Source organism: Petaurus breviceps, unplaced genomic scaffold (assembly GCF_028583685.1).
Source record: "Petaurus breviceps papuanus isolate PSGF00001 unplaced genomic scaffold, PetGlider_PUasm1.0 64, whole genome shotgun sequence".
NCBI classification, from domain to species: domain Eukaryota; kingdom Metazoa; phylum Chordata; class Mammalia; order Diprotodontia; family Petauridae; genus Petaurus; species Petaurus breviceps.
This window is the reverse complement of record NW_027186428.1, coordinates 330,158-357,418: the sequence shown is the minus strand read 5'-3', so window position 1 is coordinate 357,418 and position 27,261 is coordinate 330,158. Positions and strand designations below refer to the sequence as shown.

General features: G+C 38.9%; 1 protein-coding gene across 8 annotated transcripts in view; it reads left to right on the top strand.

Annotated features, from left to right (window-relative positions):
- Positions 1 to 27,032, top strand: part of MOK (MOK protein kinase) — a 91,374-nt gene extending 64,342 nt beyond the window's left edge. For 5 of the 8 annotated variants that reach the window (XM_069103735.1, XM_069103734.1, XM_069103733.1 and 2 more), the window contains 6 exons: positions 1,229 to 1,407; positions 14,055 to 14,156; positions 15,452 to 15,625; positions 17,140 to 17,254; positions 26,017 to 26,214; positions 26,299 to 27,032. In XM_069103735.1, the coding sequence (XP_068959836.1) occupies positions 1,229 to 1,407; positions 14,055 to 14,156; positions 15,452 to 15,625; positions 17,140 to 17,254; positions 26,017 to 26,214; positions 26,299 to 26,379 (849 nt within the window). In that variant the 3' untranslated portion in view covers positions 26,380 to 27,032. The remainder of the gene's footprint in view (positions 1 to 1,228; positions 1,408 to 14,054; positions 14,157 to 15,451; positions 15,626 to 17,139; positions 17,255 to 26,016; positions 26,215 to 26,298) is intronic. The other 3 variants (XM_069103732.1, XM_069103737.1, XM_069103736.1) reach the window with 2 other exon arrangements.
- The last annotated feature ends 229 nt before the right edge of the window (positions 27,033 to 27,261 follow it).

The following is a 27,261-nucleotide window of genomic DNA, read 5'->3' as shown; positions in this document are numbered from 1 at the left end:
ATTGACTGACTGATTGATGGGAAAGGATCAGAAATCTGCACTGAGAAAGTGTTAGCCTTAGTAAGCTTGGTTATATCACTTAATCTCTCTGAAAGCCAATTTTCTTATCAACAAAATGGTATTCATTGCAGTACTGACCTCATAGTAATTGTTTTGAGGATCAAAGAAGAAATTATGGAAAACACTTTTTAAGTATAAAGTGCTATACACCTGAGTTATTACCATGTGCATTTATATCTGACACTGCTGTCATCGATTTACAAGAAACATTACTATGAATGAATGAAGTTCTTCAGAAATACAGGAGTGATCACTGAAATTTCTCACCAGCTTTCAAGAAGCACGGAAAACAGACACTTCTGACTACCCATGGAGAATGCTGAAGAACTTTTTAATGATGTTGCAGCATAAAGGAATAGAACAACAATAACAAAAAAAAGCTGCTAGGTATTAGAGGAGATGTAGGTAACATTTTGTCATATCTAAGAGAACTAGTCCTCTTGGAGTGGTAGAGTCTTTACTGGGGTTAGAAAACATAGGCATTTGCCTTAGGTACAGCAACCGACTAAAATTTTTTAATGTTACTTTGTATCACTGCAAGTATTTTTTAATGAGAGGCTCTGTGGTATAGTTGATGTACTGGCCTCAGAACCAGAAAGACCTGGGCTTAAGTCTTTGCTTTAGTCAGTGTCTCTATTTTGAATGCCAGAAAAATCCTGCTGTTCAGGATACATTAAGGATTTATTTTTTAGTCAAGTTGTATGCATTACAATGAAGGCTAAAAGCTTTCAGTTGGCAATAACAAGTTTTGAGGGAAGTGATGTGGTTGTTGACCATTGGTCAGGGGGTACAATTTTCAAACCTTGCCTAGGGTGTACTGATACCTTGTTCTAGCTATGAGGAAATCTGTTGTTATTTTGTATATTTCACTGTTAGCATTCTATAGGGTGACTTTACATATTTTAAAGCTTGTAGTCATTTGGAAACAGATGTCAAATCCAGGGCAATTATAAATATCTGTTTATAGTTCCAACAAATATAAACCCCATTTCATCAATTAGAGGGTAATTACAAGTGCCAAAATAGGTCAGTGATTTGTTGTTTGGCAGAATAAGTTTACATCTCAGTAACTTTCTTATCAATGCAGGTTTGAACCTATTTTCCTTAAAGAAGCTACAGAGTAAGATACATTTTATTTGGGCCTTAAAATTTTGTTTTTTTCTTGCAGCAGGATCTTCTGAAATTAGGAGACTTTGGGTCATGTAGAAGTGTTTATTCTAAGCAGCCATATACAGAATATATCTCTACTCGTTGGTACCGGGCCCCTGAATGTCTCCTTACAGATGGATATTATACCTACAAGATGGATATGTGGAGTGCTGGCTGTGTGTTTTATGAAATCATGAGGTAAAATAATCAGATATATTATTTAAAAGATTAAAAATTGCTGAATTAAAAATAGTGCTGATAACATTTCATTCTTACATGGTAGAGCTAAATATGATCAGGGTATTGGAGTAGATGATCTATAGGATCCTATCAAACTCTTAAAATTCTGTTATTTTAAAATAAGCTAAATCACAAGAGTCTGGGTTAGTGTTGGTGGTTTGATGCCACTTCATCTTTAAAAGTGAATTTAAGAGCAATTCTGTAGCTTATTTTGGTTTTATAATAAACTGGAAATTTCCCTCTTATTTTTTATTATTTTGATTCTCAAATACTGATCATTGATTTGCATCCAAAAGGAAACATCACAGTTTGGGAGTTTATTTTTTCACTGTTGATCACAGCTCTACCAGAGTGGCTCTGATTAATTTGATGCTTTGATGGGAGTGGATAAGAAGAAGAAGGCTTGTAGCCTTGATTATTTGTTTTCATGGGTAAGGAACCAGGTAAGATAGTGAGTGGCTGGTGATGTCAGAATTGGACTCTTGTGATCCATTATTAAGCCTAGATTAGCTTTTAGTCCCTGAGCCACCACAACTACTTTGGTTTGTATGTGGAAAGGGGAAGGTGACAAGCAGAGAGAAGAGGACAGTATATTAGCACTTAAATGACCCCAAATTTCCCCTAACTTCCACCCAAATAAAGCTCTAAAATCACATCAGAAGGAACAATGATAAAGAAAACCAAAAGGAAGCAGTTATAAACTCTTCTATCCAGTCTCAGACTGTACAAAAAGATGGCCAGAATCCTGGCCTGAGCATGGTCTGAGTGAGACAAGCCAGGGCAAATATAAGGTAAAGTGCAAAATTTCCCCCGACCCAGAGGAAAAGGTAGGGCCAGACAAGTCAGTCAATCAATCAGTCAATCAGTTAACATTTATTAAGTGCCTACTATGTGCCAGGCACTGTGCGAAAGCACAGAGGATACAAAAAGAGGCAAAAGATAGTCCCTGCCTCAAGGAGCTCACAGTCTAATGGGGTTAACAACACACAAACAAATATATACAAAGTAAGCTATATACAGGATAAATGGGAAATAATTGAGTGAGAGAACATACTAGAATTAAAAGGGGTTGGGGAAGGCTTCAGGGAGAAGGTGGAATTTTATTTAGGACTTAAAGAAAGCCAGGGATGGGAGCAGCTAGGTGGAGCAGTGAATAGAGCACCAGCCCTGGAGTCAGAAGGACTGAGTTCAAATTTGGCCTCAGACACTTGACACACCTACTAGCTGTGTGACCTTGGGCAAGTCACTTATACCCAATTGCCTTGCCTTCCCCCCTCTAAAATAAAAAAAAAAAAGCCAGGAAGATCTATAGTTCAGGTGGAGGAGGGGGAGCATTCCAGGCAGGGGGGATAGCCAGAGAGCATGCCTGGAGCCTAGAGTTGGAGTGTCTTGTTTGTGGAACATCCAAGAGGACAGTTAAGAGTATATCAGGAGTAAGGTATAAGAAAACTGGAAAGATATGAGGGGACTGGGTTATGGTGGGCTTTGTGAGTGCCAAATATTTGCACCTAGAGGCAGTAGGAAGCCACTAAAGTTTGTTGAGTAGGGGGGAAGTGATATGATTCAATCTGTGTTTTAGGAGAATCACTTTTGTGGTGTAATGGAGGATAGATTGGAGTGGGGAGAGACTTGAGGCAGGCAGACCCACCAGTAGGCTATTACACTAATGAAGGCATGAGGTGATGAGGGCCTGCATTAAAGTGGTGACAGTGTCCGAGGAGAGAAGGGGGCATTATTTGAGAGATGTTGCTAAAGTGAAAGCGACGAGCCTTGGCAACAGCTTGGATAGGAGGCGTTGTGAGAAAGTGAGAAACCCAGAATTATTTCCAGGTTGAGAGCCTGAGGGACTGGGAAGAAGGTGTTGTCCTCTACAGTGATAGGGAAAGTGGCATGGGGGAGGATATGGGGGGAAAGATAGTGAGTTCTGTTTTAGACATGTTGAATTTAAGATGTCTACTGGACATCTAGTTTGAGCTGTCTGAAAGGCAGTTGGAGATAAGAGATTGGAGGTCAGCAGAGAGATTGGGGCAGGAAAGGAAGATTTGAGAATTTTTAGCACAAAGATGGTAATTAAATGCATGGGAGCTGATGAGATCACAGATCATCAAATGAAGTAGAACAGAGGGAGAAAAGAAGAGGGCCCAGGAGAGAACTGTGAGGGACACCTATGGTTTCAGGATGTAATCTAAAGGAAGATCCAACAAAAGTGAAAGAAGGAGTCACCAAACAGGAGGAAAACCAGGAGAGAGTGGTGCCCCAAAAACCTAGAGAGAAAGAGTACCAAGGAGGAGAAAACTACAGAGAGGTCAAAGAGAATGAGGATTAAGAAAAGTTTTTGCCATTGAATTTGGCAACTAAAATATCACTTAATAACTTTGGAGGGAGCAGTTTCAGTGGAATGTTAAAATCAAAAACCAGATTAAAAGAAATTAAGACAAGAGAGGAGAGAAGCTATTGTAGATGACCTTTTCAAAGAGTTTAGCTGCCTAGGGCAGAAGAGCTATAGGATGATAGCAGGGATGGAAGAATCAGCTGAGGAAATTTTTAGTATATAGGAGATGTATAATATGAAACTTAAAGAAGAGAGATTAGTTGAGTGATGGAGGAAGGGGAGAACCTGGAAGTGGCAGTGGGGAAGCAAGGAGCATTCCATCTCCCTTCTTTTGACTTGTGAGCTGAGTGAAGGTACAGTTAGTACTGGAGAGGGTGGTCAGGGAGTCTGTGTCATCAGGAGGAAGCCAGGATGCAGTTAGAACTAATAGAAGGAAGGAGTGAGAGAGGATTAGATTTAAGATGAAGGGAAGTTTGGTGCCTATAGCACAGGCATTCCACAAGGCATAGGGAAGGGCAGGTTGGAGTGAAGGTCAAACTTTGGGGTGGAAGGGTTGAGGGAGACAGTAGTGATCAGTTGGGTGGGAGGGGTGTGGAATGGGATTCAGATAATGACCTACAGGAGTTGAGTTTCACTGGGATGTGAAGGGTATAACCAGGTGTAAGAAGGCTCCTTAGTGAGTGGAAGGTGCCTGATGTCAAAGGGAGAGTGCTCTTCTTTGCACTGGAGGGTCTCCATATCCCAGTTAGGGGACTGGGCTGGCAGAAGGAGGAGGAAAATGTCTTGTGCTGCTACCCATGTAAGTGATTGCTTTGGGGTAGATGGAAGATGCCAGGCCTGGCCCCAGAAGCCTTTCCTCAAGGGACGCATTGCTTCTGTCAGGAGATGGAAGGCTCAGGGCTATAGAGTACCTTTGGTTTGAGCTCTCACCTGAGATAGTTGACTGTGAGGCAGCAGAAGGAAGTGCTTGGTCTGGCGCCTACCAGTCGTTCTTCTTGCTGGCAACTTCTTCTCAGGAGACAAAGCTGGACCAGTGCTCAGATAGCCTGTGCTCAGGCCACAGCAAGGGAAATGACCAGAACAAAATACTAGTGTACTCAGAAGCTCTGGTTAAGGGCCTGTGAGATTCATAGCAAGGGACAGAGCCAGTCAGGTTCAGAACTGTGCAAAGAGGAGGGAGCCAATGTCAAAACCTAAGTTGAGTCACCAGAATGTCTTCAGTGCCCAAACCATGAACATTGCAGAAAGTGAGGTCACTTAGGACCAAGCAGGACATGCACATACCATCCTAGCATAATGGGAAGAAGCTGAGTTTGACTCTAGTACAAAGCTTTAAACCTCAAACTGGGGCTAGAAATAGCAATAACCAGAAGAAAATGCTAGACACATTGAAAGAATTATGATGGTCTGGGAGAAACCCAAAAGGTAAGTCAAGAAGAGAATAAGTCCAAATAGAGCATAAGAGAAAAGAATGTCCTGCCACAAGGACTCTTAAGAGCACTTGGAAGAAATGGATAAAAAAATTTAAAAATGTTATGTTATGTGAGATGACCACTAGGGAGAAATGAATGTCAAAGAGAATTAATAGCTTAATGATGGTAGTAAAAGATTGAAGAACTGAATTGTCAGAAAATTGAATGGGTCAAACAGAAAGTAATGTTTTCATGAAATAAGAAGAAACATTAAAACAAAATAAAAAGACTGAAGAAAAAAAAAACAAAACAGAAGAAAATGTAAGGTACTATCCCGAAACACCTATTCTGGAAAATAGGTGAAGGAGAGATCATCGAAGAGTCACCAGACTATCTGAAAATTATGATCACAGAGTATGAGAGAAGAGGGAGAGGTGGGTGGAGGACAGTTATAGAAGAAGATAGGATAGAGAAAGTATTTACTCTAAATGGATTTGTACCCATTCAAAAGTTGGGAAGTAGAATTAAATGGGTGAAGTTAAAAGCCAACATTTGTTAGTAGATTTTAAGAAAACAGTTTTACATTAATAATTCAGAATTTAAAATGAACATAGCTTTAATCAAGAAAAAAATCATAAAATCTTTGAAAAGCATAAACATTTGGTTCTAAACTACTGCTTATTTTGAGAATTGATTTCCGCTCTATTTTTGGTATCTTTTATTGATCTGGGCACTTCCTCCACTTGCAGACTCCAACTTCTCCATGCCTTAGGAGATCATTTTTATTTTTAAACTTTTTGAATTCTTTATTTCATTCTGAACTCCAGAAACACCAAAAAATTTTAAAATTTCCATATACAAAGCAGAACAGAAAGAAAATTGCATATAAAACAATCTCCTTTTTGAAAAAAGTATGTAAGAAATTAAACATGTTACTTTTAAAGCTGTCCTAATTATCTATCCTTCTCAAATTCCTTCTCTTCTGTACATTTAAAAAATGCTTCAATGGTCCTTCCTTTTCTCCTTTTTTTTTTTTTGGCTGGCATATTGCTAACTTCATTCTCCCCTGCAACTCAATTTGAAAAAGAAAAACCTCATAACAAATAAGTATAGTCAAGCAAAATCTTTATGAGCTACTGTCTTGCTTTTTTGTTTGTATCCCCACTTATTGGCACATAGTAAATACTTAATACCTTTTCTTTCATTTCACTCAACTGGCACAGAAAGAGACAAACAGCCAAGTGCAGAGAAGATTCTGTGTTCCTCCCCGCAGTCCAAATATAAGGAACACAGTAATTGTCATAGTGAGACAGGAAATAATCTGACTCAGGACCAAACTCACATTTCAATCATCCCACTTCTTACCTTAAAAGGTAATAGATTTGAGCTGGGTATGGTGGGGTACATCTGTAATCACAGCTACTGGGGAGGTTGAGGCTGATGGATCCCTTGAGCTCAGGAGTTCTGAACTGCAGTGAGCTATGCTGATTGGGTTTTTGAGCTAAATTCAGGATTATTAATGAGCTTCCAGGATTTGGAGGGCCTGGCTGCTTGAGGAGGGATGAGGTGACCCAGGTTGGAAATGGAACAAGCCAAAGCACCTAGGCCCATTAGTAGCAGGACTGGGCTCCCTGCATTTCCAGTCTGGGAAAGATGGGGAAGCTCAGTCTTTGAAAAAACTTTTTTTTTTAAACAGGCCATACATTTGAAGCTAGAGGGCCTTCCGTTAACTTGGCTTCTTCTATTCTGATTATCTATGTGAATTTGGGAAAGTCACTTAGTTCTCTGGGTCACAGTTTCTTCATCACCAGCAGATTGACTCCAATCACTCCCTCCATTCATTCTCTCCTTATTTACTGATTCCCTTCTGCATACAGATACCCAACCTACAGATATCCTTAAAAATCTCTCAATAGATCCTACCATCACCCAAAGCTACTGTTATACTGTTCTCCCTTTCTCAGCATTTCCTCTTGCACTCACTTCCATCTCTTTGCAATCCACCTTTCCAGCCTTATCATGCCACATTTTCAGACACGGCCATGTTGTTGGATCTGTTTGTATTGACTATACTTATTTGTTACAAGGGAGGGCTTTCATTTTTGGTGGGAGGAAGGGGAGGAGTTGTGAGAAGAGGAATAATGAGAGGTACGCTGAAAAGAAAGAAAAGAACATAAACACACAGATGGGAGCTGAAGAAAGTTCAGAAAAAGATAATAGACAAGTAGGAGAGTTTGGGAACTACTGTGTTAGATTGGTATATAGTCCCGTTTTTCTGTTTTTCTTTGTGTGTGCAAATGATCATATTTGTTCATGTTTGTCAACTTCATAATAATTAGGAAGAATTTTTTTAAAAGAAATTCTTTCCCTTAGTCCCTTCCCCCTTCTCCTCCCCATCCTTCTAGTAATCACAAACTTGGCATCTCTGGGAAACTAATTATCCAGACAGCCGCTGGAGCTCTCTTCCAAAAATAAGTAACTAATTTCTTTCCCTTTTTTTAAAGCTTATCTTAAAATTTAGTGGGTATATAAAAATAATATTTATAGGGGGTGGCTAGGTGGCGCAGCGAGTAAAGTGCCAGCCCCGGAGTCAGGACGACCCGAGTTTGGTTCCAGCCTCAGACACTTAACACCCACACAAAAAGATTAGCCTTGTCTTTTTGGGCAAGTTACTTAACCCCAATTGCCCTCCAAAAGGCAAAAAAAAAAATTTATAAAAGAATTTTTCTGGTTTCTTATTCTTAAGTCAGCCTAAGGATAGTTTTGCTTAGATTTTATTCCCCAAAGATCATCTGAGTGCTTTATGGGAGGAATGAAAATGTTCCTGATTGAGTACTGACAATGGAGAAAAGTGCTGTTTGGAAATTAAAGGCAAATGAATAAACTGATATTAGTGTCTAGAAAAGGGAAGATGATATGTGGACATATGATGGTTAGAGTCTTCTTGGGTATCGATTAAAGATGAAACAAGAGCTTAATGATGGAATAAAGATGAGAAATATCCCACAGCAGAGACCGAATTGTAAAACGAGTAGGTCTGTAACTTGTTCACTGTTACAAAAACTTCTCTAACTTCTGCAGCATAATTTAGAGTGCTAGAAAAAATGATCCAAGGTGTAGAGCAGAACTGTTAAGAGATGTAGGTGATTCTGTTGTATTGTTTCTACCCAGCTAGGTCATTTGATTTCCATTTTTACAATGAAGCCCTTGAATGATAGTTTATCCTTCCAAAGGTAGAGGAACCACCAAGGAGAACTTTATTCTGGATCTGATTTTTTAGACAACGGGAAAGAACTGGTTGCTGGGATAAAAATAACAAGGAGTTATGATTCCCACTGAAGAGTGTGTGATAGAAGAAAGAAAAGCCAGATATAGTCTGTCACCCTAGATTTTAGTAAGCATATACTTCATTTCAGAGAATGTCAAGGAGGTATCATACAGAGGGAAATTCTGTAAGAGAAGCCATCTCGGGAGGCATAGAAAACTCCTAAGAAATTCTCTAGACACAAAGAAATAATTTCATTGAGGAAGAAAAATGGCATTTATTTGAAGGGATTGATGTGGATCTACAGAGAACTGACCAACCCATTTAGATTTTAAAAGATCTCTACAGGAGATGTTAGCATGGGCAGGCTATAACACTGTGAGAGAATAGCGTCAGAAGTGATAAAGCTCAGAGTGAGAGCTCATGTTGGGCTCTGTGATTCTGGTCAAGTGATTTCACCTGTGAACTTCACAGGCTCAGGAAATTTGAAATTGAAAGGGATCTCAGCAGCTGTTTAGTCTAGCCCGTTTACTCAAGAGGAATTGCCTCTTCATAAGTTGTCATACATACTGTTTGAAGACCCCTGGAAGATGCTCATTTCACTTTCAGAATGCTCTCATTGTTAGGATGATTTTCCTGTCATCAGGCTTAAATTGATCTCTTTGCAGCTTCTCCAGTTTTTCCTTGCTTTCTCCTCTGGGACCAAACAGAGCATGCCTATTCCTCTTCTACATAACAATTCTTCAGATATTTGAAAATTGCTTCATTTCCCCAGTCTTCTCTTTTTTTTTTTCAAATGCTTTATTAACTTCTGATTTACATCATTCATTTCCGCCAGATTTTGAGTTACAAATTTTCTCCCCGTTTTTCCCCTACCCACCACCCCAAAATAGCAGTCCCACAGGATATCCCCTCCTCCAATCTGCTCTCTCCCATATTTTCTCCCATGCCCCTTTCTACTTTTCCAGTGGATCTCTATGCTCCAGTGCCTGTATATTTTATTTCTTAATTACATGTAAAATAGTTTATAGTATGTATATATATATGTATATGTATATATATTTGAATATTTGATTTTAAAACTTTGAATTCCAGATTCATTCCCTTCCTCCCTTGTCACCCACCCTTCCTGGGAAGATAAGCAGTTAAGTATAGGTTGTACATGTGTGGCTAATGCAAAACACTACCATAGTAGATATATTGTAAAAGACTGACTATATTTCCCTCCCTCCTATCCCACCTCCCACTTGTTCTATTCTCTACTTTGATCCCCTCAAAAGTGGGTGCTTCCAACTTCCCTCCCCCACAGCCTGCCCTCCCTTCCATCATCCCCCCTCTCATCCCCTTCCCCCCTACTCTCCTGGAGGGTGAGTTATTTCTGGGTGTGGTGGTAAGTGTGGGAGCCCGGATTCGATCCCCAGGTCATCCTGACACTAGAGCCGGTGCTCTTACTTGCTGAGCCACCTGGCTGTCCCTAGAATTAGTCTATTTTTTAAGGTATGATTTTCTTCAGTCAGTCTGTTGACTCTCATTTCATAATTTTCTTGCATTGTTCTCATTTCTCTTCCTAATTTTTCCTCCACTTCTCTTACCTGCTTTTTAAGGTCTTCTATGCCCTGTAATCAGCTCATATTTTCCTTTGAAGCTTTTGGTGCAGGAGTTCTGATTTCACTGTCTTCCTCCTGTTCCATGCTTTGTTCCTTTTTGTCTCCAAAACAGGAGTCTAATGTTGGATTCTTCTGTCTGCTTTGTTTCCTTTGCCTGGTCATGTTGCCTCGCAGTCACTTGACTCCTGGGCTTTTTGCCACAGTAGGACTCTTCCATGAGACAGGGGAGCTTTCGTCCCAAATGCTGCCAGAGGTATCAGATGGGTTGCCCTCTCTAAGGTCTCCACATGCTCTGGCAAGCTGGACACATACCCCAGGACCTCCAGCCTAGACTGCAATCCAGATCCAAGCAGGTTAAAGCAAGAGTGATTACCCCTTAGACTGGTGCTTGGTCCCCCTACACTCTGCAGGCCAGGAGCTGAAGCTGCCATGTGGAGATGGCTGGCTGTGCCGGAGTCTCAAGGGCTTCTCACCCCAGGGGCAAAAGCCATGCATTCCCACTTACTGGGTCCCAAAATCCAGACTGCACTGACCTCTCATTTTGTTCTTCACATCTGTGTGTTGATAAATCTGGAAACCGCCACAGCTGCTGCTGATCTGGAGACCCTCCGGTCAGAGGCTGGTCAGGCCTGCCCTGGGGCTAAAGCCTCAGTGTAGGGCTGGGCTAACAGAGCACTGTGCTGGCCGATTCCTCCCGGCCTGTTGGGCTGTCCTCAGCGGGAGGTTAGCTTCTCTGTGTCATTTTGTGGGTTCTGCAGCTCCAAAGTTTGTTTAGAGCCCCCTTTTTACATGGATTGGGGAAGGTGGAAGCTGGAGCAGCAGGGAGGTCCTGCTTCTACTCCGCCATCTTGACTCCGCCTCGGAGTCTTCTCTTTTCTAGGCTAAACATTCCCAGTTCCTTCAACTGATCCTTCTTATTCCTGGAAGCTATGGCTCTTAATGCAGCCCAAGATCCAAATTAGCTTTTTAAAAAAAATTTCTACATCACACTGCTGACTCACATTGAGCCAACAAGTCATGAAAATTCCAGAATCCATCCTTCCATCCTGTTCTTGTGAAAACTTTTTTCTTAAAACTAAGCATAACACGTTGTGCTTATTGTTATTGAATTTTATCTTATTAGATTTAACCCAGTGCTCTGGCTTGTCAAACAAGATCTTTCTGGATCCTGACATTGTCATTCACTGTGTTAGCTGTCCCTCATGGCTTTGTGTAATTATTTATTTTCCTGAAGTTACCACCATTTGTCTCCTCTACTCAGTAAAATTCAATAGCTCCTTTCAAGGATCAAATATAAACTCCTCTGTTTAGCATTTGGAGCCTTTTGCAACATAGCCCCATATTTTTCCGACTCTATTACATTCCCCTTCATGTATACTATTATCCAGCCAGGGATGTGATGGCAAATGTTTCCAACCAGCTTTCTGGAGGAAAAGTGTGTGCACAGAACATTTTAAAGTTTACTCTGCATTATAAACATTTTCTCCATCACTTTCTTGAGTCTAGACAACCAACTAAATAATTCAAGTCCTGATTTGTAGTGTTCACCAATTTCTGAGGTGTAAATGCTCATATTGAAAATTTAAGTTGGTTTTTGCAAGCAGGTATGAGCAGATTCCAGCATTCTCTGGGGTCCAGCCAAGCCGTCCTTCCTGTTCTACATTACACTGCGTTACATCTCCCATCTCTGTACTTCTGCCTTGGCTACACTGTTTTCCTCTAATGCACTCCCTTCTCACCTCTGGCTCATAGAATCCCTAGTTTCCCTCAACACTCACCTCAAATGCTAGCTTCTACATGAAGCCTTTCCTGATTCTCCTCAGCTGTGAGTGCCTTCTTCAAAATTATCTTGTATCTGTACATGTTGTCTCTTCTGGCTCAACTCTAAGATTCTTGAGGGCAAGAGCTGTTTCACTTTTGTCTTTGTATTGCTAGCACCTAAGTGCATGGCAGGCAATAGGAGCTTAATAACTGCTTGTTTATTGTTCATTCCTTATGCTTGAAATGTACTCTTCACCTCTGCCTCTCAGTCAGCAGGCATCTATTATGTGCTAGACTCTGTACTTAGAATCCCTAGTTTCTTTCAGTCTCTAAGTTCTTTCAAAGCCACTTTTATGAGGCCTTCCTTTATCTCCCCAGCTTAGTGTTTCTCTCCCACACATCAAATTAACATGTTTTTATTTGGTATGTAATTTTAGAGCTTTAATTGGGTATACATTATCGCCCTTGATAGAATGTAAGAGGTAAGCTTCTTGAGGATAGGAGCTGATTTTTTGTCTGTCTCTAGCCTAACATAGTACTTGACATGTAAGAGGCATTTAACAAATGATTTTTTTCTTAATAGATCTGTAAATTTAATGAATATTCCAGTCCTGCCTTTATTCAAATCAGTGATAAAAATGTTAGATAGCACAGGTCCAAGCACAGATCCTTTGGATCTTCTGCCAATTTGACATTGAACTTTTTGATGATTTTTTTTAATGCTTTTCATGCAGTAAAATTTGTATTACCTACCTTATAAGGTTGTGAGGAAAACACTATGTAAATCTTAAAGGCCACCATAGGAATGATAGTAGTTGTTATTGTCAACAACAATTACACATTTTATTCTGTCCTGCCGTACCACTTGTTTTTCTGATGAAGTCTCTAGACTCAACCCAAGGTGAATCTGTCACTCAAGGAAAGAAGGTTGGGTGAAGTGGGGGAGCAAGTAACGAGGATCACTATAGTAATCTTCAAGCTGGTGGGAGGATACTAGGAAAAGTTAGTCCCAGGAATGCCCAATAAATGATCCCTCTTGGTAATCCTGCTAGCAGTTTAACATTGGTGACATGACATGGCATGGTAGGATGTCAAGGATGGAGCTAGGTTTCTTGGTGAGGATTAGGTGGCTCTTACAACTTTAGTAAATAGACAAGATGAATTTGGGTGGAAGGTGAGGGGGAGAGAACAGTGGATAAACTTATGAAAGTGGCAATTAAGGAAAATAAGGGTGATAAGGGAAAAGAGGATTAGAAAGAAGAACTGGAGATTAAAAGAATATTAATCAGGTTATGTCTTAAGAAATTTAGAAGTAACAATAATTATATTTTCTCTTAAATTTTAAAATTTGCCAGGTACTTTCATATCCATTTATATCATTTGATCTGAACCTGTTGAGGTGATGTGGCTGAGTGGATAAAGAACTGAATTATAGGCAAGACTATCTGGGTTCAGGCTTAGCCTGTGATATCTAGTGGCATATCAAGGCACATAACCTCTCTAAGACTATAAGCTGCTAACCTACACTGGTAGAAGGAGTTATCCTTATTTCCTTATCTATACTAATGAAATCTCAAGTCCAGACCCCATTTAATAGCCCCATGACACAGTTAATAACAACTAATGTTTATAGAGTACATAATGTTTTTACATGCTTTTTCTTTTTTGACCTTCTCAACCTCTAAGTTAGGTAGTACAAATGCTTGTTTTTTAGATAAGGAAACTAAAGCTTAGATTAAGTGACTGCCCTTAGGGTAGCATAATGTAAAGAAAAGGGCATTAGATTTTGTGTCAGAAGACTGAGTTCAAATCCTGTCTTTTCTAACTATCTGTGCAACCCTGTGCAAGTCACTTCTATTTTCTGAACCTTAGTTTTCTCATCTTTAAAATGAGAGTGTTGGATTAGATCAGGGATTCTTTTTTTTTGGAGGGGGGAAGGCAGGACAATTGGGGTTAATTGACTGGCCCAAGGTCACACAGCTAGTAAGTGTGTCAGGTGTCTGAGGCCAGATTTGAACTCAGGTCCTCCTGACTCCAGGGCCAGTGCTCTAGTCACTGAGCCACCTGGCTGCACCAAGATCAGGGATTCTTAATCTGAAGTCCATGGACCCCTAAGAGGGCTTAGATGAGTATAGGAGATGCTAGTAATAAATATATCTGTAGTGAGAATGTAACTCCAAATGTTTTCCTCATTTTACCAGTGATGCCATTTTGTCATATTCTTTCAGTCTGCAACCTCTATTTCCTGGAGATAATGAATTGGACCAAATCTCCAAAATCCATGATATTATTGGCACACCTCCTCAGAAAACTCTTACCAAATTCAAACAGTAAGCACATGGTACCTTTTGCTTATGAACTTGTACATTGTTTTTTAATTATAAGTTTGACATTATTGACATTATATTCCTAGCCCATTACTTAGGTTTGCCCTATGAGAAACGTAGAGGCAAAGACCTTCTTTGTTAATTTATTTTTGGCTTTTTGATATATCATCTTTGTTGACCTTATTTTCCTAATGTTTTATAAGGACAACAATTCCTATTTGTATAGGCATAGTTACTGTATAGACTGTGATTTTAAGGGGCGCAAGGAGAGTTTGACCAGTTTGGGTGACTAGCATATTTTTGAGGATTTTGTTTTATTAGGGGCTGTTTGAAAATCAGGGTCCAGAGTTTAAATGGTCACCAGTAAATATTTACATTATACTTTGAGACCCTTTGATGGAAATTGTTATATACATTCAGTATGTAAATGTGTGTAAATTTTCTGGTATCTCCAGAAATATTTAGACATTATGTGTTTCACAAAACTCTAGAGCTATAAAAAGTCTTAGATATCATCTACTTCAACATTCCCATTTTACAAAGGAGTTAACTGGGAAGTAAAGGGACTTGGAAGACATTTGCTCCTGAGACTAAGGAACCAAAATAAGTATGGCTTAGGCATCTACAGTTCTTTACAATATTCAGTGGGCTTTCTTTACAACCGCTAGCCACAGCAGCTCAGGGAGGGGAGCAGAGCTAAAATTAGAAGCCAGTTTGTGATTCATATTTACTCTTTAGTTAGTTCATTAAAATATGTTACCATTACATTTGGTGAAGGAGTGGGCCAGCATTTTGATTAAAAATTACTTTATCATTCTTTGACATCTGCAGTGTTGTTACTCTGGTAGAACAAAAGGTTCTTGAAGGCAAGGACAATCTGCAGTGTTTAGAACAGTGCTTGTTACATAGTATTTAATATGGTTGATTGATCCATTTTTTAACATGCTAACATATTCCTTCAAACAGCTTAAAACTCATTTTTGAACTGAGCTTTCAGCACTGGGATAGGAGTTAGGAGACCTGTGTTTGAGTCCCAATTTTGTCACAAATATGCTATGTGAACTAAAGTCCCTTTTCCTCTCTAGATCTCAATTTCTCTATTTGTAAAACAAGAGGGTTGGACTCAATGATCTCTAAGGTCGCTTCTAGTCTTATGACCTGTAATGCTAATTTTTGCTGCCATGTTAAACCAGTGCAATTGTGAAGCTACAACCATCTCTTGGGAGATGTGATAGCTTACCAGCTGAATCCTCTCAATGATGACACTGTTGTTTATTATCGTTGGGCTTTTAACACAGGTCAAGAGCTATGAGTTTTGATTTTCCTTTTAAAAAGGGATCAGGAATCTCTCTGATGACATCGACTTTGTCCCCTCAATGCCTTTCTCTGATCTATGCAATGGTAGAATATGACCCAGATGAAAGAATCAGTGCCTACCAGGCACTGCAGCATTCTTACTTCCGAGAACAAAGGTAGGCTTCCCACCTCTTTGTTGGATGCTAAGTAAGTCTTGAGGACTGCCACTGTGTGGGAGGGCCAGCAGCTGTTAGGGGCAAGGAGCCTCAAGAGGGTCATGGATTAGGGATGGTAGGGAAGGGATTCCATGAGTTGGACTAGCGGCTTCTGAGGTTCCTTGAGCCTCTGTGATTTTATGATTCCTGAGTTAGGTTGAAAACAGTGCATGTTTATAGTACCTTTTGAAATAGCAGCTATTAATACAACTCATTTTTAGGGGGCAAATGACCACTTTTTGGATTTATTTGAGCATGCTGTTTCCTAAAAGCAGCTATTACACCTGGAATTTGATGTGCCTAGTTGAGGCCTTTCAGGTGAATTGGCCCCCAAAGTGGTAGTGTTAATGTAAAACAAGAGGGGGGAGTATTTTCTGTAATGTAAAAAGTTCTCTTTTCAGGTAATACTAAGACTAATAGTTTTCCTCCTCTCTTGCTGAATTAAATCATTTTTTTTTTAAAGCAATCGAGGTTAAGTAACTTGCTCAAGGTTACACGGCCAGTTATTTCTGGGTGTGGCGATGAGTGTCTGAGCCTGGGATTCGATCTCCAGGTCATCCCGACACTGGAGCTGGTGCTCGTACTCGCTGTGCTACCTGGCCGCCCCCCCTCCCCCCGAATTAAATTATTTGATCATCTGCCTCGGTGAGAGTGGAATGATATAATGAGCCAACAAAAATAATGAAAACATACCTATTCCTAAAACTTTAGAAATACATTTGTTGTAGACAGTGGAAAGATCCTTTACATCATGTTTTAATTTTTACTTTAGATTACAGTACATAAATTTCTAACAATCTCTAGCTTACCAATTTGCAATTTGAAGCTAGCCTAGTATTAGCAACTTGTAGGAAATCCACATATAAGGAGAGGCTAGGTGGTGCAGTAAATAGAGCACTGGCACTGGAGTCAGGAGGACCTGAGTTCACATCCGGCCTCAGGCACTTAACACTTACTAGCCTTGTGACCTTGGGCAAGTCACTTAACCCCAATTGCCCTGTCTTTCCCTCTCCTAAGAGCAAAAAAACAAAAAAATAAACCCAAAACCAAACAAAGAAAATCCACGTGTAGATAATTAGAATTGGATATATTAGTTTAGAAAAGAATAATTATGTATGTGCAGTGTGACTCTAAAGTAATGAGATTTATTCTGTACACAACTGTGAAAATCCGTTTCATCTCTTTATCATTACACTACAAACAGATACTTCTCCAAGAGTGTCATGTAATTGTGTAGTTGTCAGGCTGACTTTGTTAACTTTTCCATGGATACTTGAGCATATACATATATTACTATGAGATCTCCATTTCCATGGTTCAGACTGTTACACTAAAATTGATGAATTAGGGAAAGATTAACAGTTGCTGATAGCGGGTAAACCAAGTCATATCTAAAGGCATAGAAAGCACATAGCCATGGTATCTTTGTGTACTGTTATATAGTAGAGGAACGGTTATATTTTTATTTATCATAGGGTATCAGAGAAGCAAGCTCTTGTAGCCTGCAGGAAAATAGGATTGACAGAACATCTGGGAGAAGCAGAATCATTAAAAAATATGTGGCAAATTTCAAAGGAAGGCAAAAAGCAGGTAACAAATTTTGTCACGTACTTGACTTTACACCTGTTTCTTCCCCCATAAAGTGTTTGTTTATGATACATGTCTTTTCTGTGGGACCTAAGAATCTGGAATTGATGACTACTTCAGAGACTTGTTGGTAGAAGGGTATACATGTAAATGAAATGTTGGCTAAGGCAGCCCCTCTCTGATTAAGCTTGAGAAAAATTTGGCAGTTGTTATGTCTGAATGATAGAGAACCACTGGTATAATTCATCCTAAACTTCCTATATCCTCCATCAGAGGTAAAATATTTCCAAGCTGCAAAGAAAAGGATGTTAAATTTGAACACTAGAGCTGTTGAAAGTCCCTCTGTTTACTGATTTTAGTTCTCCTCTAGAATCTTATGAAAGTACTCATCTCCATTTTTCCTCTTACAACATATTGCCTGTGGGCTGCTCTTGTGCAGACCTGTATTACGATACATCCCAGAGTAGTACTTCATTTATAGTAGATGTAACCACCAAAATCATTCTTTGATTTAGAAACATTGAAAGATTAAATTTGCAATGCATTGAGTTTTAATTTTGCATTGATGCTGCATTTAATAGCTCATTTCTATAGGTTTTCAAAATGTTTTCTTTGCAACAACACACTGAAATACGTAGCACAAGTATTATTGTTCCTATTTCATAGCTGAGGAAACTGAAACTTAAGAGAGGTAAAGACTTGGCCACAGAGAAAGTAAATAAATATTGGAACTGAAAGTCAAACATGGGACTCCTGATTCCAAGTGTGGCACTCTTTATCCCACCTTGTTTTACTTAAACTTTTGCTGCCCTTTGTTTGCTCAATTTAGATAACTAGGTAGCTCTGCCCTTTTTGGTGAGCAAATATTCACATTAGGTTAGCAGATATGTCCTTCCTCAATTAACTTTTCAGAAATACTGAAACCCGTGGTGTGACAGAGATCTGGAGGATGTACTGGACTGAAAATTCAATATCAGTTAACAGTGTGTAGAGAAAAGCAACACCCACAAAAAAAAATCCTCCCAAACTATAAAGATCCTTTTTCTTTTTCATGGAGGCCTGTAATTTTATTTTTGGAGGGCAGTTGGGGTTAAGTGACTTGCCCAAAGTCACATGGCTAGTAAGTGTGTTAAGTGTCTGAGGCCAGATTTGAACTCAGGTCCTCCTGACTCCAGGGCTGGTGCTCTATTCACTGCACCCCCTAGCCACCCTGAGGCCTGTAATTTCACGGTTATAGGGAGCTCTTGAGGAAATTCCCTCTGCCAGTGCAGATCAGCCCAGTCTTAGAGAGCTGCCTAGGGCACTACAAGGTTTAAGGGACTTACTCAGGGTCACACGTCCAGTATGTGTCAGAAGCAGAGCTTCTGTCATTCTGAGGCAAGCTTTATCCATTAGCCATACCACCTTAGATAATGTGTTCATTTGCAGTGGCATGGTGTTCTGTATAAAGGAAGTGATAGCTCTGCTGTACTCTTCCCTGGTGAGAGGGCATTTCAAATATAATATTCAATTCTCGAGTGTCACATTTTAAGTAGAGTGCTGAACAAAGTGGTGAGTGCAGTGAGGAAGACTGGATACCACGCATCCTCCTTCTGCAGTGCCTCATTATTCATTTTCCAACCCATGCCTCCTTCATCTGTGCTTATAAACATGATTTTTTTGAAAGAAAAGGCCAAGTTGGCTCAATCATAGAATGCAGAAGAAGTTGGGGTAAGGAAACAAGCACTTATGAAGTGTCTACTATATGCCAGACACACAGCTTTATAAATACTATTTCATTTGATCCTCACAACAGTTGAGTTCCAGTTCAACTTATTTGCTTATTTAGACATTTCAAAGTGGATGATTCTTCAGTCTTATTTGCCTCAAGTTTCCACCCACTCTAACCTAACCCTTCTTCCACAAAGTTGCCAGAGGGCAAATCCTACCATATCCCCGTCTTATTTAATAACCTCCATTGGTTCCCTATTACCATTAGTATATGCCTTATATACATAGTATAAACCCTTCTCTATAGCTTTTAAAGCCCTTTTCAAACTGGCCCAAGCTATCCAACATCACCATACATAAGTCCCCTTTCTAGGCAGCTGGGCAGCTCAGTGGATAGACCCTGGGTCTGGGGTCAGGAAGGCCCAAGATCCAATCCAGCTTCAAACACTTACTAGCTGTGTGACCCAGAGAAATCACTTCTCTTCTGTCTGCCTCGATTTCTTTAGCTGTAAAAGGAGGAAAACAGTGCCTGTGAGCAGAGAGGAAATGAAGTACTCAGGGTCATGGAGCTAGTTTGTGGTCAGGCTGGGCCTTGGCTGTGGGTCTTTTTCTTCGTAGTCCTGTGCTTTTGCCTTTAATTTTTTAAATGTTAATTTTCTGAACTGTTGACAGACACCAACATATGGGAAAATTTAATATACAAAGAACATAAAAAGAAGTAATGGAAACCCAAATCTCTGCTATGTATACCTTTTAAAAAGTATGTAATAAATTCAACATTGTTTTGAAGCTGTTCTGTTTATCTCCCCCTGAATTTCCTTCTGTTCTCTTCAGTGCATTAAAAAAAATACTTTAATCATCCACTTTTCTTTCTTCTGATACTTTTTCTTGGTATTACTATCACTTGCTCCCATCTCTTCCCAAATTAAAAAAAAAAACCAACACACTCTGGTAACAAATAATTATAGTCAAGGAAAATTAGTCTACATGTTGGCCATACCCCAAAATATGTATCTCATTCTGCACCTCTAGTCCACCACCTCTCTGTCAAGTAGCATGATTCATTCTTGGTCTCTGGAATTATAGCTGATCATTGCATTGATTACAGTTTTTAAGTCTTTTATTTAAAGTTGTTTTTCTTAAAAAAAAAAAATACTCTCTTAGTCACTGAATATTTTGATTCCACTCACTGTACCCTTCATCAGTACATACCCTACAAGTTTTTCAGATTTCTCTTAATCCATTGGTTTCATCTTTTCTTTTCTTTTTTTTTTAGTTTTTTTTAAATTTTTAAAATTAATTTGTTTCCTTTTAGTTTAGATTCAATTCCACCATTGGTTTCATCTTTTCTTATGGCATAATAATCCTTCATTATATTTATATACAGACAGTTCTCACTTTACATAAGTAGATTGTTCTGCATACCTCTGTATAAAGTGATTTTTTAATGTAATGCAAATTTGCCCATGGATGTGGGAAAGGGAGAGAGAGAGGAAAGCAGGAAAGTGGTTGCACCTGTGGAAGGAGGGGCCAACACATGTTTTAAGGACATGTGTAGGCTGAGGACAGCCATGTGGAGGCCTGCATGGAACTGAGGAAGAACACGTGGTGGGTAGATGTCTGGGCTGGACATGGACATAGGAGAGGATGAGCAACATACAAGGGCTGGGGACAGATATGCAGTACCTACACATTGATGGACTGAAGACAAGACATGCAGGGTTCAGACACAGTGGCAGGCAAAGTGGAGCAAAGGATTCCTCTCTGGCTGCTTGGCCGTCTCAAGCCAAGTCCAGCAGTGGCAGTAGGCTCTTGTTCTGCTTTTACATGGAGGGGTTTTTGGTTTTGAGATCTTTGTTTTTGGGGTGGGGGGAGCCTGCAAGGCACTGAAAGAATTCTTTACGTAAAGCTGAATTTGTACAATACAAGTTTATGTAAAGCAAGAACTGTCTATTCTCCATTTTGTTCAGACATTCTTCTGTTGGTGGTCATTCCCCTAGTTCTTTGCTGTAACAAAAATATATTTTAGCACATCTGTGTACTTTTCCTCTTTCTTTGATCTTTAGGGTTATATGCCTAGTAGCGATATTGATAGATTAAAAGGGAATTCATAATTTAATGATTTTGAATTTTTTTTTCAGTTGCTTTATCAGCCACATTTAACTCTTTGTGATCCCATTTGAGGTTTTCTTGGTAGAGATACTAGAATGGTTTAGCATTTACTTCTCCAGATCATTTTACAGATGAGAAAACTGAGACAAACAGGGTTAAGTGACTTGCTTAGGGACACACAGCTAGTAAGTGTCTGAGGCTAAATTTAAACTCAGGAAGATAAGTCTTCCTGACTTTAGGCCCAGCACTTTATCCATCTATTGATTAAAATATCTATCTACTGATTAAAATCAATGCAGTTAAATTAAAATTATGCATATGTGTGTGTATTTTTTTCTTCTTTCTCATTCTTTCTTGTCTAACTTCTTTCTTGTCTACCTTTTTGTTAGTTTTGCATAGGTTCCCAGAGTGGGTGATATCACTGCCCTGGGGAGCACTGGAACAATTGAGGGGAGCAGTAGTAACCTTGGGTGCAACTGGAGACCATTGAATAAAAATAAGGGGGTGGTGGAGGCATAAGGAAAGAAGAGAAGAAAGTTTTGAAAAACTGTTCTTACATGTTTCATCTTTCATGTAACAAGTTAAAGTCATAGTGATTATATTATTTTCTAAATAAACACACAAAATGCAAGTTATAACCAATCAGTGGTCAAGTTCACTGACAGATCTTAAAAAGCAAGTGTTGGCAGATGAGTGTGTATCACGCATTGTTGGGAAGTCTAGCAAGCATTGGAGAAATATGTGTGTGTAATGACTTGTTTACAATTTGATACTGTATGGTTACATGACACAATATTGTGTCATCAAAATTTCAATTTCCGCCACAAATTTACATTTAATTTTAGATGCAACATTAAAAAAATTTATATTTTTTTGAAATGACACAAATTTCAAAAAAAACAAAAGGTTAAAGAAAGATTGCGGGTGGAGGGGTCTGAGTAAATTTTTTTTTTTTAAAAGGGGGTGGTAGGCCAAATAAATTTGGGAACCTCTGGTCTAGGTCTAAAAGGAGTTGGTTAAGAACCATAGCTATTACCATTTTTCTATTCCTGTAATTCAGTTTTCCCCTGCATGCCATTTGGTATATATATTTTAAGTACTGATATTATTTTACTTTCTGTGATACCTTTTCGGATAATATAGTTTTCCTGTTTATTTATTTCTGTGCATTATTGCCTTATCTGAGATCATGACAGCTACTCCTGCTTTTTTGAGTTCACCTGGAGTTTAACATATTATTTTCCAGCCTCTTACTTAAATACTATGTTTCATTCTGTTTCTCACAAACAGTATTTTTTGGATTCTTTTCTCTTCTATTTCATGGGTTACTTTATCACATTCAGGTTCAGCGTTATGAATGCCAATTGTGGATTTGCCTACATCATACCTTTTTATATTTTCTCCTCTTTGACACTAGCCAGCTCTATATAAAAAAGGAGGGTGATGAACATCAGTGATCTATAATTGAAGCAGTCTACTTACACTCCATTGCTCTTCCTCTCTATCTCTTCTATATCTTGATGCCTACTTTTTACTGTTTCTTTTTCTTCCAATTCTCCCTTCACAATTAAACCTGAGGTTGAAATTTGTTTTGCTTCTGACTATGCCTCCCTTCTCCCTCTCTTTGCCCATTTCTGTTTAATCCATTTCAGTACCAAATTCTTGTGTATCTGTGTTGTGTTTCCATTTGTTTTTCAGTCATTTCAGTCTTGTCTGACTCTGTGACCCCATTTGGAGTTTTCTTGGCAAAAATACTGGTTTGCAGTTTCCTTCTCTAGCTCATTTTACAGATGAGGAAACTGAGCCAAACAGGGTTAAGTGACTTGCCCAGAGTCACACAGCTAGTGAGTGTCTGAGGCCGGATCTGAGCTCAGGAAGATGGTGTTCCTGACTCCAGCCCCAGTGCCCTTTCCACTGTGCCATGCCACCCAGCTGTCAGGGCTTCTGTTAGCTCTCCTTTATCAGACTTGAATGAGGCTCCCCCAGCCCTTCCTTCATATGGTGCGAGTAGACTATAAGCTCCTTGAGGTCAGGAGCTATCTTTTCCTCTTTTTGTATCACTCAGTATTTAACACAGTATCTGGCACATAGCAGGTGTTTAAATGTTTACTGATTGATTGTATCCTCTTCTTACATATCTCAGTTATGAGAAATGCTATGTTCTACCCCCTTGTTTCTTCCCAAGTGTATTCTTTTTTCATTCCCTTTTCTCTCTTCTCTGAAGACCACCAGATGGGACATTAAAAAAAAAAAAACAGAAGAGAATAAAAGGCCAGAGAGAAAAAGACAGATAGGATAGATTTGAAAGTTACATGTTGAATTTACTTAAAATGAAAAGGAAGTTCTACGTAACAGAGATTTACAGTTTTATGTGCAGTCCTTTTTTTCTGTTCTGCTTTGTTTACAGAAATGGTAATTCTTCTTGGTTTTAAGCCTTTATTGTTCCCCTTTTGGAAGGTTATATTTCAAAATTTCCTCTTCTTATTAGTTGTGGTTGCTAAGTCTTGTATGATTCTGACTGGTTATTTGGTTTTTAAACTCTCTGGATTTCAAACTTTGATGTTCTTGGGAATTTTCATTTGGGTTTTCTTTTAGGAAGTGACTGGTCCATTATTTCTTTTTTCACTTCATCCTTTGGTTCTAATAGATCCTGGGCAGTTTTCATTTAAGATTTATTTTATTTTTTGCTTTTTGGAGGGGGGAAGGCAGGGCAATTGGGGTTAAGTGACTTGCTCAAGGTCACATGGCTAGTGTTAAGTGTCCAAGGTCAAATTCGAACTCAGGTCCTCCTGACTCCAGGGCTGGTGCTCTATTCACTGCAATACCTAGCTGCCCCTCATTTAAGATTTATTGAGATACCTATCTACTGATTAAAATCAGTGCAGTTAAAATTAGAAATTAAAACTATATATATGTGTGTATATGTATATATATATATATATATATTTTCTTCTTTCTCATTCACTCATTGCCAGAGATCTATCATAGTATCTAGCTGTTGTGTTTTTTTTTAAAGTCATAGTTTTCAGGGATTTTGATGATTGTTAAATTATCTCTTATTATGATACCTTAACTCATTTTCAAAGTCAGCTGTATAATAATAGATACCTTTTTTCCCCTATTATTTTCAGTCTTTTGATTTTGCCCTAATATTTCTTATTTTCCAAAAGCGTTATTGATTTGTTTGGTATATTCCAATTTTCAGGAAGTCTGTTAACTTGGGTAAGAATTTCCACTTTCTTTTCTAAGATATTTATTCTCCTTCCAGTTCTTTCTTATAGACCTCTTAATTTATAATTTCAATTTTTATCACTTGCTTCATTTCTTCCACTCTTGTAAGTTGTTATGGCCAAGCCATTTTTATTTTCTCTGAAGCCTGTAGTTGTTATAGAATTACTTTTTTCAAGTTTCTTTGGGTTCAACACATATTTCCTCATAGTGTTCAGTATGTTCTTCTGTTTACTATTTTCTCCAGCCTCAGTATCTGGTTTGGGATATCTTTCCAAAACAGAGCCCTATTCTTTCCTGCATTCTTCCATGTGGTCAGACCCTGTTTACTTCTGACTTCAGTCTACTGGATTGGTCTCCCTAGCTTCCACTTCCCTTGGTATGCCAGAATGTTGGCAGGTTTTACGTCTGTAGTCTTCAGGGCTCTCTGGAGTATATTATTTAGGAGGGCTGCAGACTTTTGGTGAGTCAGTCAGTCAAAAAGCATTTTTTAAGCACTTACTGTACTGTGTTGTAGGCATTGTGCTAAGCACTGAGAATATGAATATAAAAAAGACAATCCCTCCCCTCAAGGAGCTTACATTCTAATGGTTGAAGACAACATATAAAAGGAAGCTGAAAAGGGTAGTAGTGAGGGGGGTTGAGGAAGATACCCAGCACAGGGGCATAATGGAGAAGTCTAGATTGCAGTGAGATGTGTTGAGAAATGAAGAGATATTTGTCCTGGTCGCCATTTTTAAATGGAGGTTCTGGGAGGAACCATCTGATCAGAGGGAGGAACTTCACAGAGAAGGGTAATTCCAAGACTGAAGTGACTTTTCAGGACTAAGTAGTTTTTCTTCTTAGGCATGATGGAAAAGTCTGGATAGTAGCCTGGAAAGGCTGGGGTGGAGGAGAGGGGAAAGAATAATCTTGGTCTGAAAGCTGCCAACTCCTGATATGTAGTCAGAGCACTGTGATGTTTTGGCCCTTTTTGCCCCCCTTGACTTATACATGGGAGCACTCAAGGTTTGCTGTCCCAGATAAGAGCACTGCAAGCTTCAGATGCCCTAGACCTAGGAGGATCTAAGCATTGGCAAGCTTCTGACTTATTTACCTGTGCTCACCTTGGCTTTTCTGGCAGGACCTCTTCTGTGCCTGCAAGGTTTCTTGATTATTTTTTTGTGAAGTCCTGGTTTGGATAAAGATGCATTAAGTAGTTGGATTTATTGAAGATTCTTCAGTCTAGTACATGTGGGAGAGCTAGCTGTCTTTCTGACCATTCCCATAGTCAACTTAACCGTAAGTCCCAGGGCTTTTCCCATTATTACTATACTGTTTCATCTTATCTGGATATACAAATGATACATATTTTGGTTTAATGGACAGTCATATTCCATTTATAGTCACATCCTGTCTATGAAATTTTGGGGGTATAACATAAAATAAAGGACTCTGCAATACTGCTTCTAGAAAAGAAAAAGTTATTTCATGGAACCATAAAATGTTAGAGCTTAAAAGGAAGTATCTTAGCAATAGATCATCTCATCTGGTTCAGTTCTTTCACTGTACAGGTGAGGAAATTCAACTCAGAGAGAAGGGGCTTGCCTAAGGTGATACAAGTAGTAAAATAGTCTGGACTAAAATCCAGATTTCTTGTCCTTCATTCAAGACTCTTTTGTTCAAGTCATACTAAAATGACCTTCACTGTGTGTGTGTGTGTTTTAAACAAACAGTATCTAAAACAAGTTGAAGAGCACTCAGAAAGGCAGGGGTCTACCTGTCCAGTGGAACTACCCAAACTGAAGGTCTCTGGAGTAACTACACTCTCATCCTACTCCGGCCCTGCCCTGCGGGCTGTTCTTAGCGGCTCTGGAACAAGTGGAAAAGTACCCATCTTAAAGCCCCTCAAATATATTGGAACAAACAAGAAGGTACCAATTCTGACCTGTTCTTTAACAAACTATTCTCAGAGTCTGTAAGTCTTTACTTGAACGTGTCTATAATTTCTTTAACAGACAGATACACAGAAGGACATTAAGTCTAACATGAAACAATACCGTTTGCCCGCGATAGAAAGAAAAAGTGGAGGATACTGAACAGCTTGTCTTATTTCCAGATACTTGGATTATAAAACCAGGCGTGAATGGAAGCAGAGAAACAGAATCAACTATGCTTCTGTAATGTAACAGAGAGGCTTTGGGGAGCAAACAAGTGACAGTGCCTTACCTGAAGGCTCCCTGAAGTTCTCTAGGGCCTTCATGATATAGGTACGAGATGGTTAAGGGCTATGTCTAGTCAGCACTTGTAGCTTTCTTGAAAAGATGTCAAATGTTTAGCAGATCAGAAATGCACTTTGTATTTGTACCTTCTAAATGCTTGTACTGTATTTTCCATTTGAATGGATTTGTGAAAAGCATCAAATTCTAGGGTTTTTATTTCATTTTAGTGGTGGTGACTTTTTTTTTTTGGCGGGAAGAGGGCATTTTGTAATTTTTTTATACAAAAGTTGAAACAGGTAAACATTTTTTTAATATTATGTGTTATTTATATCTTGGTCTTCTTGAACTGTGAGTTCTGTGCATTTTATAACTTCAGTTTGTTTGAAAATGTTAAGCTACTAGAACAGTACCAACAATAATTTTTGAATAACTACAAAGCTCTTGTGAGGATGTTTTATGGATTATGTTATTGAAAACAACTGATTGATATTAAAGAATAAGCTATGATATTTTTTAATTCTAAAGATAAATCCGTGTCTTTGTGAATCCCTTCAGCCTTATTTTAAAGCTTCTGGTAGCATACAAAGTAATGAAATGTGACAGTCACAAGGACTTCAGCAATGCTTAATTTTGTTTTATTTGACATATTAAAGAAATTAAAAAAAAACCTTTCTTATGGAAATATACATTTTTCCTGCTAAGGGAATTCTGCAGTGTTTGGGTAAGTTTAATCATATAATCATTAGAACTGAATTTAGG